The sequence below is a fragment of the Emericellopsis cladophorae genome, assembly GCF_022114955.1.
Source record: "Emericellopsis cladophorae strain MUM 19.33 chromosome Unknown NODE_2_length_1295279_cov_118_880017, whole genome shotgun sequence".
In the NCBI taxonomy this organism is placed as follows: Eukaryota; Fungi; Ascomycota; class Sordariomycetes; order Hypocreales; family Bionectriaceae; genus Emericellopsis; species Emericellopsis cladophorae.
The window spans coordinates 599,726-612,778 of record NW_026250927.1 but is presented as its reverse complement, the minus strand read 5'-3'; the positions used below and the strand labels follow the sequence as shown (position 1 = coordinate 612,778).

Here is a 13,053-nt window from a genome sequence, read left to right as displayed (position 1 = left end):
TTGATGGTTGTCTCATCTGCGCGCCCTCCAGGCGAGAGTGAGTTCATTAAAGCACAGGAGCATTTGCACGTGAAAATAGGTACGGTATCTGTTGAGAGGACGCGCCAGGCGCGATTCGGTCTCCTTCTCTCCCCACCATGTGACGTTTGTTGCTGGCTTGGCATCATTCGTTGAGGGGACCACCACGTCAAATTCCAGCTTTCACATCCATTCTCTCCCACCAAAGCAACACTCGAGGACACTAGCACGACGGTATCCTGCAGCTGCAACTGGAACCGTACGCACACATCCCACGCTCAACGCGCCCAGGTTAGACGTGGTCTCAACACCAGTCTGCTCGCGACCCTGGCACTGTTACTGCGCTGTTACCCGCTTATTGAACCGCTGCGGATCCCCAACTCGCATCACTGTTCGACAAGCAGTTCAGTCCCCTCACGGAGGGCAATTGAAAAGAACCGCGAAGAAACAGCGTGATTTAGACGAAAGAAAAAGAAAAGCATACATAAAAGAGAAGATCTGAGCCCCTTCAAAACGAGCCCAAAAACAATAACAAAGGATCGCCCTGCTGCCCACACTGCCCATCTCCAAGATCGAACGACACACTGAGCATTCTGAAGTCATCGAGGACAGCTTGCCTTGACAGCCTGCAGCTACGACCCCATCGTTAATTAAGTCTCCTTGCGACCGTTCATACAAGCTGAATGTACCAGTCGAGTCCCGTGTGAGCCTGGCCCACACTGCCACTTCTTCCAAAATCTCGCAACCTCAACCATTTCCCCAGCCTTTCACGATTTTACAAAGTCAGCCGACAGAGCGTCCCACAAACAACCATTGAGCTCAAACATACACCATGGGTAAAGAAGCTCCCGAAATTTCCGAGCTTCGGAAAAGAGCTCCTCACCCGTCCACCTCCGCAGAAACTGGGGTTGGTGTGGAGGGGAATGTGGAGGATCGTGCGGCGGCTGATGAGCAACATGCGACTGAGCCTACCAACGATTTTCGAGCCATCAAGGTGGCGGAAGAAAAGTCCAAGAAGACTTATGGGCGAACCCCAGATGGCACCAGTAAGTTGATTGAAAGAACATGCACGACACAATGTGCTCCGATGGCTCACATACAATGCAGTATTCGTTGTGCCAGTTACTCATGATATGGTTTCACAACTCCTTGATCCACGACAGCCAAAGAATTTGTCAGATATCATCGTTCTAGCCGTTCTCGCACTGCATGTCCTCGCCGCGTGGCTACTGCCCCAGTCCTGGAAGCGCCCTGTCTTTGTTGTGCTTTTCGCATGTTGGCGTGCAGCCTACAATGGTGGCATTGGCATCTTGCTCGAGAATCAGTCTCAAAGTAGACAGATGATTACCTGGGCTCGCCACTGGAGGCTGTTCGAGAACCCGGAAACTGGCAACAACCCACGGCCATGGCTATACAAGCTGCTCAAGAGGGAGCTGGAAGCCAAAATCCCCGAGGACTACAAGTTTGAGGAGGCGCCGATTGAGTACAACACCTGGCTTGTTTTCCGACGCGTTGTCGACTTGATACTCATGTGCGACTTTGTCTCCTATTGCCTCTTTGCAATGATCTGCGGCCACCGTCCCGATGGCGAGAACATCTTGATGGGACTGGGTCGATGGTCCATGGGCATCGCACTCGTTCTCTTCAATCTGTGGGTCAAGCTCGATGCGCACCGTGTTGTGAAAGACTTTGCCTGGTACTGGGGTGACTTCTTCTACCTCATCGACCAGGATCTGACATTCGACGGCGTCTTTGAAATGGCTCCGCATCCCATGTATAGCATCGGCTACGCTGGGTACTATGGCATCTCTATGATGGCGGCTAGCTACGAGGTGCTTTTCGTCTCCATCATCGCTCACATGTCCCAGTTTGCGTTCCTTGTGCTCGTTGAGAACCCACACATTGAAAAGACGTACAACCCTCCTGCCCCACGCAAGAGAGAGGAACCGAGGGCACAAAGTGAACCATCGATCGTGATAGATTCGCCGTCAGACCAGCAATCACTCGGAAAGTCTCCCGACAAGGAAAGCTTAGCGCCTGTTCACAACATGGTCGGCTTGAGCAACATTGACCTGTTCCGCGTGACTGACCTCGCTGTCATCTTGCTGCCGGGATATGTAGCTGCTTTGACCCTTGCTACGCCTTCGACGGCCTTCTGGCAGACACTGTTCGTACTCCATGCGCTTTCCTGGCGAGTATGGTACCACCTGGGCCTCGGCCTCATCCTGGACCAGCAGTCCAAGAACAAGATGTGGACTCGGCACTTCCTCAAATTCGGAGAGTCTAGTGCTGAGGCCTGGCGTCAATGGAAAGGGATGCATCACATCAGTATGATCATGGCGAATGCGTCCTTCATGGCAGCATGCTGGAAGATGTACAACTTTCCCGCGGACTGGACGTATGGTGGCGTTCTCTTGAAGCACACCATTGGATTCAGCCTGGTTGCATTGCAGCTGTGGACTGCTTTCAGTGTCTACGAGTCTCTAGGCGAGTTTGGCTGGTTCTGCGGCGACTTTTTCTTCGACAGCCAGGCCAAGCTTACATACACATCTATCTACCGTTTCGTCAACAATCCCGACAGGGTTTTTGGCATCGCGGGTGTTTGGGGCGCCGCTCTCATTACTTGGAGCCGGTCCATCTTTCTCATGGCTCTAACAACGCAGCTGCTCACATTGTACTTCATTGCGTACATTGAGCGGCCCCATATGCAAAAGATCTACGGCCGATCCCTGCGCCAAGAAGCTGGCCTCACAAAGTTCATCAAGAAGTCCATGCCTGCTAACGTCAAGACCTGGTCCGACAGTGTGGACAAGGTATTGGATGACACGACTCATTTCGTCGAGGACTTTTTCGAGGCAGCTCGACCAAAGTTCACTTCTGGCATGAAGACCATCGTACGAGACACAAGCGCGCTGTTCAACGTCGCGCCCGCTCGCTTGACCATCACCCGTCTCTCGGAAGATCTGGCTGGACTCAACCCCAAGGATTACTCCATGACTGTCTCCGGCACAACCGTCATGGAAGCTGCCCTGAAGGAACGGGCTACCGGGAAAGAGAGCGTGACGGGCCGGTTCCCTAAGGAAGTCAAGACCCAAGCGTATGAATACGGCACGTCCTTGAAGATTGCATGGAGGGCACCCGCGAACCATGCCAAGGGCGACTGGATTGGGCTGTACATGGTCACCGACAATCGCTCCAGGGAAATGACCGAAGTGTCATCCCTTGGGCGCTGGTCACCTACTAGTCAAGGCGTCTATGACTCTATGACGGCCGAGAAGAGCATTCTCGTTGATGAACACCCCATACCTGCTCAAAACGGGTCGGGTACAGACCTGGTGGAGGGCGAGGTCGTCTTTGAGGGTGACAAGCTCTGGTGGACTCAGGGCGTATATGAATTCCGCTACCACCACGACGGCAAGCACACGGTCATGAGCATCTCCGAGCCTTTCGAAATCCGTGTCAGCAAATTCGACGACGATGCCGCTGACACGGGGGCAGATGAGACGTACGAGCGAGCCGTACAGCAGGCCCTACTTCCAGTGGTGCAGAACTGTCTCGACCGTGACCCGGATATTGCGCCCAGCAGCATCGACGAGGCGTTCGGCAACCACGTCGAAAGGGACGGAAAGTACTCGCGGCGCGTGGTGTATGCCATTCGTGAGATGTTCGGAATCGAATTTGCCCCCGCTGTCGTGCTAGCTGACGGCAACGTGAGGAAGCTGTCGTGGAGGATACGCAATGCGAAGCAAGTCTTGGTACGTGAACTTCCAGTGAAGCTCCTTGGATGCAACTAATTAATTCTCAGGCACCGTACAGCATGTCAGTTTCCAGGGGGACGACGACGCCGATCAACCACTGAGGCGCGGTGTCACATGTTGCAGCTGGTAGGGAGCCGCAGCCATCCGTTGATAAAGGCTGCCCATATGAGGTTAAAAGAGCAACTGGCTCCATTTTGGACACGCAGTTGGAGAGCTATTCCTGATTGTGTATTGAGCTTAATAGAACAGTAGATTGAGAATGCTTGCGTTTCATGAATACCTCTGAGTGCCTGTGACGAGGTCCGTGACCAGCCCCTCCAGCTGCTCCTAACACCAGTACCAAGGTCTTGGGCAATGGCTCTTTAGTATTGAAATAACGAAGACAACAGGCTCAAACTCTTCACCTGGGGCATATCACGTCACATGGGCGTTCAAAGCACGGATCATTAACGTCGTATTCATCATAATGCACAAGGAGCAAGAAGCAGATAACGCAAGAGCAAGATAGCAGCGTGTATATGACCGCATCGAGAACTCATCACCTCACCCGGAAATCATCCGCTCCTCCGGAATCGTCTCTGGGACAATGTACTCCTCGTGGGCTGCCGCACCGGCGTCCACATGCCTGCGCCATTCGTGCACCCTGCTTTTGCCCTCACCTCCATGCGAGCTCAAGCCCGCCATGGACGACGACCGCGGCCCGGTGCTGCTTCTGGGACTACTGCCGTGATCGTAGTCGGACATCATGCTTCTCGCCGGCGGTGGCTGGTAGTGTATCGCTTGTGACGGATGCGGTGGGAAGCTCCCAAATGGATGTGGAGGAGAAGACATCATAGGAGGGCTGCTCGTTAGGGGCACACTACCCATGGGCATGCGCATCTGGTGAGGCTGATGGTAAGGTGTAGGACCCATTGGAGGAGGCGGTACGACCTGCGGCATCATGCCCGCAGGGCCACCATGGGGCGGACCTGGAGGGAACCCCATGGGCGGGCCTGCGTTGGGCCGGGGCTCGGATAGTCTCTGCGCAAGGCGTCGCTCCATTGAATCCTCCCTGAACGAGTCGCTCCTCAATCCTCTCGCGCGTCCAATTTCCGAGACATAGTTGCCTCTGTCATAGACGGACCGCGGAGGAGTTTTGTAGCCGGGCTCATGGGCTGGAGGCGATTCTCGTGGCTGGGTTCTGTTTCGCCCGCTGCTGTGACTGTAATGCGTGTTGCGTCGACGGCCTGACGAAATACCTAGACCATCTCGGTCCACTCGGCCCACTGTAATGTCGTATTCTTCATTATCATCGTCTGTATCTTCTAATGCCATGTCTAACTCCATCTGTCGTGCCAGGTCTTCATCATAGTTGTCTTGCACTTTACGTTGGCGCGGAGGTTCTGCGTGATATACGCGAGGTCTAGCATCTCGACGACCCGCATATTGTCTGACAGGAGGGTCATCATCGCTCTCTGATTCCTCATCAGCAACTGTCCTGTCAGCGTAGTATTGCTTGTTGCCGGTGGTGGTGATGCTGGGTGGGCATCTCTGCCGTCCCGCATCCCGAGGGTGCCTCGCGTGATTGGGCCCAGCGGCTTCGGCTTGGCAGTCAGGCGCCGCATGCCACTTGCCATTGCAAGAAAGACAAATCTTCTGATTGCATGTGTCGCAGCGGGTGCTGTTCCGGACACCGTCGCTCTTGACGAGGTTTGGTACGAAGGACTCGCCACATGACCTTGAAGGACAGTATAGCCGACTTGGCGTCGCCGCATCCCGTGATCTGCGGTAAAAAGCCTTCTTGAACAATGTGTCAAACAGTGGTTCAACGTAGTCATAGGGAATGGCCTCATCAGTACAGCACGTCGGAGGCATGTACTGCGGGTTTTTGCAAGCCAATTCGAATTTATGCTTCAAGCAGCTTTGGCACATTTTGTGACCGCACTGTAACCTCGAAACTTGTTCGATAGGTTGGTCAGTGTTGCAAGATAGGCAACTGGTTCTGGCGAGCTGTCAGCCGGGTTGGCATGGTGGGACGGGTGCAACTTACACTCTGGCAGGCATGGCAGGTCGGACCTTGACTCTAGGCTGATCGGCGTGATAGTGCGTGCCGGCCCCGCCAGAGACAATGCTCGACAACCTGCTGGAATCGCTGTGCGATGGCTCCCTGCGTACCTTGCGAGGACTGACGCGCTGCTGTAGAACAACGGGCTCAGTGCGCCTGGAAGATCTTGGAGGCAAGTTAGCGTGATAGCCACAACCAAGCTCAGAAGACGAACCGTCTCGTGGACCGCGGATTTTGTTGCTCCACAGGATCGCTAGCTACCCTCGAGCGGTGAGACTGTGGCTGCGACGGCGCGGCTTCAATGAGCCGTCGCCTCGTTCTCTTGGTAGAGGGCGAAATGTCCTCGTCACGGCTGGAGGTGGAGGGCGTTCTCAGCTCAGCTCCACGAGGGTCATCGTCTTCCGACGACTCGCCATAGCGTTCCCTGTGTCCACGAGCGCGAGCGGGCGACGAGTCGTCGTCGTCGTCGTCGTCGTCGTCCGATTCCGGCTGTGGAACAATTGTATCCCTCCGACGTCGTCTGGTGTTGCTGATGGTGACAATCACGTCGCCGTCGGATTCATCCGAGTCATCATCGTCATCCTCAGAGTCCACTTCTTCCGACGAAGAGGTGAGACCTGTCGAAACTCTGTTCTGGCGGTACTCCTTGTCCACACTCGGGCTGCTCTTTCTCCGGGCCCGGGGCGCTGCGGGCTGGTATGCGTGGCCGTATCTAGGAACATCATGCCCGGCGGTGGTGTATGCAGTCGGTCTCCGGTACTCCCTGCCATCTCTTCCTGACGAATGCGCAACATATGTCGAAGCGGCCTGCGGTGGCATGGCGACTCTTGGAGGTACAATGTCCCCAGAACGACGCCTGTCCCCGCCTCTTGAGGAACCCATGGAGGTTCTGGTGTCCTCCCTTTGTATGGCACTCCGTGCGTCTCTCGACGACAAATCAGAGGGACGCCTGGGACGCCGATCGGAGTCTCTCGGCATGGTGTGGTCCAGATCCCTCCCAAGGAGAGGGCGGTCTTTCGGTTGGGCCTCGACACAGGAACCGACCCAATGTCGGTAAGGTTTGTAGGGCAAAAGAAGGTGTGCAGGTGGGATTGGATTGGATCGGACGAGGGTTTAGGGCCAGTGTCGGGCCAGTCAGACGTGACCACGCTGGCAGAGCAGAGAGTATGTCGGTAGAGGGAAGAGGCGAGGAGCGTGTGATGAAGGGTGGCCGGCGCTGCTGATTCGAAGTTCAAATCAGCATTGGCGATGCGGGGAGATGGAGATGCATGATCGCGGGCCACAGGCCACACGTAACGATCTGCTGCCCTGAACCAGCTGTGAATGTGAGGCTGAGAGGGAGAGAGACGTGGAAAACGCCTCGCGTTTGCTTGGCTGTCGCAGAATGAGTCGGCGTGCGAGTGATGAATCAGATGAGGAACTGGCAATGGCGGGTGACAATGGATAGGCAATGCCAGCAGTCGATCGGAAGAAGGGTCGAGCACGTCGGCAGGGGGTTATCGATTGAGCATTGAGGAAGAAGCGGAGGTGGTGCAGTGCAGGGACATGGATTGGCGGGCTCATGCCGCTACCTACCCACCGGGTGATCCACTGGGGCATCCGCAGCTGGCGCTCACGGTGAGATTCGCCTGCCGTACCTGGCGATGGAGCTGAGCCACGGCAAAGTGAAGAATGAGGGGGAGTCTGGATCAGAAACAAGACAAAACTAGGTCGGGTCGACGTCCACTGACGAGCGAGGAAGCCGGGCAGGAGTCCCAGCCTCGCTCTTTCCTAGGCTGCACAGAGCACTGGCCACATCACGTGCACCCATCATTGTCAATCACAGCAGCATGAATCCATGCCAGGCGAGCCTCATGATCCCCCTCACAGCTGGTCCCCCGCCTCTCATCAACCGCCAAGTGAGGATCAGCCTAGCGATGTGCGCGGGCAGGTTGGGGGGGCTTGCCGTTGGCTTGAGACATTGGGCGTTTGGTCGTGTTGCATACGACCTGACCTGCTGACCTGCGATTATCCAAGGACAGCAAATGGGACGCGACGCAGCACAAATGCCCCCAAGCCAGCCAGCAAACGCGTCCTCGCTAAACGCTGTTTCCACTCTGCGGTGGAGTAGCAAGTGCACGTACAGGTACGAGCCGACTCTTCCATCGGGGCGCTTGTTCGTCGGGGTAATTACACTTCAAGGCCGGGATCGGAGACCGCCGGGCTTTTTATGGGTCTTCTGAGTCTGTCAAAGGGCCGGGCCGGCTCCGTGTTGATTAGACTTTCGGGCACTCCACGTGGATTGACCTTGGGGTAGCGCATCATGCGGTATATCCAGGGCGGTTCATAGCAGACGGAGCTGACGTACGGACCGAGAGCATGTGCTGGTGGCATTTCACATGTTCTACTGGAGATGGACTAGCGACCTGAGCTGGATGGAAGACTTGCTTTCTCAGTTGTCCCGCTGAGCTCACGACATCGACACTCACCAGAGGCTGCAGTAACAAAAGAAACTGTCATCTCGCTGCTAGAGCTTGCTTCGATAATAGATGTCTGGCGATGATTCTTTAAACATACGGACTACGAAGCTAAAAGATTATGTATTTCCTGATCATACCTCGTCGTAAACTCCGGGCCTGCTCAGGCCATAACCCAAGTATGCCCCCTGTCAACGATGAGAAAAGTCCTGCCTACTAATAAGGTATACAAAGTGTCTGCCACATCGACCCGTCCGGGTTTGCTACTTTGGTCCAGGTCTACCTTACCTAAGGCAAGCTCCATACGCAGAGGCGACGACTGTACAGAAGATACGAAATGCAGCGTGTCTGATACAAAACGGCAAGATGCTGATATTCTCAAGCATGCCGAGCTGGGGGTGAAAAGAAAAATAAAGAATCCCCAAGAAATCTCTCAACTCCCAGAAACACGTCGTCCGTTGTATCATCAGTGACGGAAGGGAACCTGAAAGGGTGATGTGGTCGGTAAGTCGGGCCGCAACGCCGCCAGGTGCGGCATCCCCCACGTCGGAACCCTGTGCCTGGCGGGCGACTCACGTTGGCAACACGGTGCGTCATGACAGCCCTCAACATAATTCGCGCCAGGCTATGCAGATGCAGACAGCGGCGAATCGTGCCATCGTCATCTCGCGGTAGCTCCGCTGTTCAATCAATATCTAGATGCACAGCTAGGGCAGTGTAGTGCACCATTACGCGAGGAACATGATGCCACCACCTGGGGTTACAGATGGTTCAAGATGGTGTCTTTGCTGGGGCCCAGAGGATTGGCTTGGCTTGGATTAACAGATGTTGACGGTAGCAGGAGGATTCTGGTCCCGTGATAGGCCACACGCCCAAAACGATTCGGTCCTCCTTTGCAAGCCCCCCCGTCTCCTCCTCTACCCCAAGCTCAAGAACATGGAGTCCTTGGTCCCGCCGCCGCGCTAGTGGCGGCACGGAGGGCTCTCAACCAGCGAGAAACGTGCGTCTCCTAATCTCAGCCTCCTTGATAATCTCGGCCGCGAGACCCAGGCTTGGCGCCAGGAACGCATAGCGCTCGACCTCCATGACGACATCGTTGATGATCTGGTCCAGGGCTTCTCGATGCGGCACGAGGGTGAGGAGAATGCTCAGCAGGGAGGGGGACATGGACGCTCCCATCACCAAAAGGGTCTGCGAGACCATGGACAGTGCGCCTTGCCAAATGTACGGCATATGGCCAGCATGACTATACCGAGTTAGCGCCGTGATCTACAGAGAAAGCAGAAAAGCATTCTGGATCGGCGGGTCTACTTACTGCTCTCCGATATGCTCGAGTTGCCTAATGGAGGCCTCGAGGCACTTGTGGCAATTTTCTCGCACCGCGGGGTCCAGCAGTGCCTGCTCATTGTCCAGCACGGCGAGGATGTAGGGCCGGTAGATGATTGTCCGGCAGGCGAAGAACCGTAGTCGCAGCACCGTCTGCACGGGGTCCTGCAGAATGGTTCGGGTAAAGGGGAACTGCAACGGTAGTGGTAGGCTCTCGTACCATTGTGTAAGCTGGTAGTCGAGCTCAGCCACGACAGGCTCCAGGCTCTGTGTGGACGCCATGGAGTCTTTTGAGTAGATGAGCTGGCTGACCCGGTTCAGCAGTCGTCGGAGGGCAATCTCGGCCAGAAAGTACCACAGCTCGTCGCGGCCCACGCCCTCGCCCTCCTCGACCTCGAAGCCGCCGGGCAGGCCGACGTTGTCTTCGAGCTGCACGACCCCGGAATGGGGTAGATCCAGCTCGGCAAGTAGATCGCTCTCGAACAGCAGTGCGTTCCAGTAGATGCGCTCCACCAGTTCCTTCTCCTTGGGAGGCACCCGGTTCGGGGTCATGAGGAGCAGCTGCAATTTGGTGCTGGTGCTGCACAGAAGGTTCCAGGCCTCCATCGGCCGCACCAGGTAGAACAGGTAGGCGGCCGCCAGCAAATGACACTGCGTGGCCAAGACGGTATTTGTAGTCATCATGCTTGGCAGCAGCGACCAGGCGGCCGTAAAGTACTGCAGACCAGGCGGGTCGTCGTGGGACATGATCCTGGAAATGCTGCCACGCAGACTGGCCTGCCCGAGTGCCAAGACGAGGAGCACGATGCAGCTCTCCGGGCCCTCGCGGAACCCGTTGGACAGGGCAGTCATGTACTGGCTGCGCCAGGTGTATGGGTTGACGCAGGCATACCACACGTTGACGCGTTCAAAGTATGCCTCAATGTAGGCCTGCGTGTTGGACAGGTCGACGCAAGGTGTCTTTGTGAGCGAGTGAAGCGGCTCTCTGTCCATCTCCAGTTGTAGCAGTATCTGCGGATCGTAGGGGCGCGAGACCAGATCACGTATCAGTGGCCATTGCAGGAGGTGCATCGCGGCATTGGTATGGACTTTGGGCATAGTGTTGATGTTGGTTGTCGTTGGCTGTGTGGTCCAAGTCCCAAAGCCGCCGTTTGGTATAACCGAGACGAATCCGTTGTTCGAACCAGCCATGAGCCCGTTCTCGCCGCCCGAGGCTGTTCCGTTGCTCATGGGTGGTGATTCCTGGTTGAGGTTGATACCGCTAATCTGGCCGCCGGACATGTTCATCTGGAGAAGGTTTTCAATGTGATTTAGGCGCTCCAGGATCAGCTTGTCCCCGGCGTCAAGCTTGATGCCAGGTTCGCGGTAGACACACTCTGCGCCCAACTCTGTGCATAGTTTGCACTTGGGCTTGTTGCCGTCGCATCTCGATTTGCGAGAGCGACATACTTCGCACTATCATCGAGTCAGTGCCTCTCGCTAGGACAGGACTCCATCACGGGGAGGACATACAGCTATTGTGGCCCGTCGCCGGGGATAGTCGACGCCAACGTCAGTCGCCGTGTTCCTTCGCTTGAGCGGGTTGGAAGCTTCGTCCTGCATCAGCTTTGCTAAGCCGTTCGACTGGTTCTCATTGGCCTGTGAGCCGTTGCGCCCCTTGCTGGTTGATCCTAGGATCCCCTCCCGGCCGATCGAGGGCGGCTGTATACTTGGTGTGCTGATGCTGGGCGTGCGCTGGACCTTGAAGTCGTTTGGCGACCTCATGGGGTGGGAGCCGTTGGGTACCGCGGTTAGGGTCGCATTGGGCATTTCAATAGTAAATGTTTCGCGACTTTGCGCGGGGAAGTGTCTCATGGAGGCGTTGCCCATGCCGGAGGGCGGAGAGTCGCCCGTCGAGGACGGGGACATGGTGCGTCCGTTCAGCCCAGGCACGAGTGAGCCTGAGACCTGGTCCCAAGGCGAAGCTGTCTCGGCAGGCGAGCCTTGCGCTTCAACCGCCAGGAGGACTGGAGAGCCGACTGCGTGGATATACAGTAGTACGCGCTGGACTGATGTAACGAAAACGTGGGAGGCTGCAGGTAAATTACCTTACCATCAGACAGGCGACATGGCGGGGGACGGCAGAATATTGGGACACAACTGGACTAGGCAGGGCGATTCGAGTCGAGTCGAGTCGAGCCTGGCGCAGTCTGGTCTGGTCCTGCTGACGACTGGACGATGGGCTGTGGTGATGTCTTGGGGAGGCTTCGCGCCGTCGTCTACTCGCTGAGGGTGCCGTATTACTTTACGTAGCTCAAGACAAGCCAGCCGTTGATGAAAGAAAAGTCTCGAGCGGACGGACGACGGGAAATGACAGAGGGGACATGGACCCTTGATACAACATTGAGCCGAACGCAGTCAGGACAGGACATGGACTGAGGACTCGGGAGCCACACCAAACCATACCATACCACACCACACCACACCACACCACACCCGTCAAGCGGGCAACGAAGCGCAGTCAGTAATTAGACGAGACCCGGCTACGGGGAGGAAGTTGACAGGTAGACCAGGAATGCGAGAAAGCGATTGGTGCACCGCCTGGCGGCTCAAGGAGTCGAGGCCGGGGTTCGAGCGCTGCACTGAAGTCTTGGACGGACTGGAGGCACGTCTAGTCCCCGGTGGGGCCCCGGAGCTACAGCAGGAGGTTTCAACCCTCGCACGGTCAGAGACGGGCTGACAGCGGGGTGCGTGAGGGTGCGTCCACTGTTCATGCCACTGCAGCAGGCGCCCGTCCCCGCACGAGGCCGATCGCCTTGACGGTATACAGTGCGTACACTGTGCCTCCCGCCCTCCTTCAGGCTTCGAGTCCTTTCATCTTGGTCCCCCCGACTTTCTCTCCACGGTCCACCACAGCACCACCCGACAGGCTCGACACCGACCTCTTTGCATCCATCCTCGCGTCGAGTCGCGCGCGAACCTCTCGACGCAATGTACCCTCGTTGCAGATGACCAAAAGCTTACCCATCGCGAATCTGACTGGCACCTGTCCCCAGACCTCAGCCTTGATCTGCGACACTCGTTGGTAGTTTGCACGCAATTTGACCATGGCCTCTCTGTTGGCTGCCTCGCTGAGTGATTATCGTTTCCCGCGGCTGCCTGCCCGTCCGTGGCTCATGCGAGCATTATGTATCGTTTAATCATTCCAGCGACGGGATTTGCTAACTCCGGCCCGGGATTCATGAAGATTCCACCAATATTTGTGATGGCCCTACATGTACCACGGAGACATGTCGCCAGCGATTCACGAATCACGACCACCCGGTCACCCGGTGGGCTGAGGAATATCTCGCAAAATCTGGGCACGCAACACATGACCTGACCGCATACGTACTGCCACGGACCGAATTGGAGAAGCACTGCGCTTGCCGCCCCCTGGCTGAGCCTATTTTGTCTGGGGTGTCCCGGCGCG

At 56.4% G+C, this 13,053-nt stretch overlaps 3 protein-coding genes across 3 annotated transcripts; 1 reads left to right on the top strand and 2 right to left on the bottom strand.

Moving 5' to 3' along the window:
- Nucleotides 1-850: 850 nt before the first annotated feature.
- On the top strand, nucleotides 851-3,877 carry J7T54_006942 (Phosphatidylethanolamine N-methyltransferase-like protein; the record flags this gene model as incomplete). Its single annotated transcript, XM_051509042.1, has 3 exons — nucleotides 851-1,064; nucleotides 1,126-3,773; nucleotides 3,824-3,877. 3 exons carry the CDS (start codon nucleotides 851-853, stop codon nucleotides 3,875-3,877), a joined length of 2,916 nt encoding a protein of 971 aa, XP_051366156.1.
- A 442-nt stretch (nucleotides 3,878-4,319) lies between these two features.
- J7T54_006941 (uncharacterized protein) lies at nucleotides 4,320-6,639 on the bottom strand (the record flags this gene model as incomplete). Its single annotated transcript, XM_051509031.1, has 3 exons — nucleotides 4,320-5,493; nucleotides 5,806-5,985; nucleotides 6,035-6,639. The coding sequence occupies 3 exons, from the start codon at nucleotides 6,637-6,639 to the stop codon at nucleotides 4,320-4,322; spliced, it is 1,959 nt and encodes a 652-aa protein (XP_051366155.1).
- A 2,621-nt stretch (nucleotides 6,640-9,260) lies between these two features.
- J7T54_006940 (Quinic acid utilization activator-like protein) lies at nucleotides 9,261-11,510 on the bottom strand (the record flags this gene model as incomplete). Its single annotated transcript, XM_051509018.1, has 3 exons — nucleotides 9,261-9,522; nucleotides 9,592-11,057; nucleotides 11,115-11,510. 3 exons carry the CDS (start codon nucleotides 11,508-11,510, stop codon nucleotides 9,261-9,263), a joined length of 2,124 nt encoding a protein of 707 aa, XP_051366154.1.
- Between the last annotated feature and the right edge of the window lie 1,543 nt (nucleotides 11,511-13,053).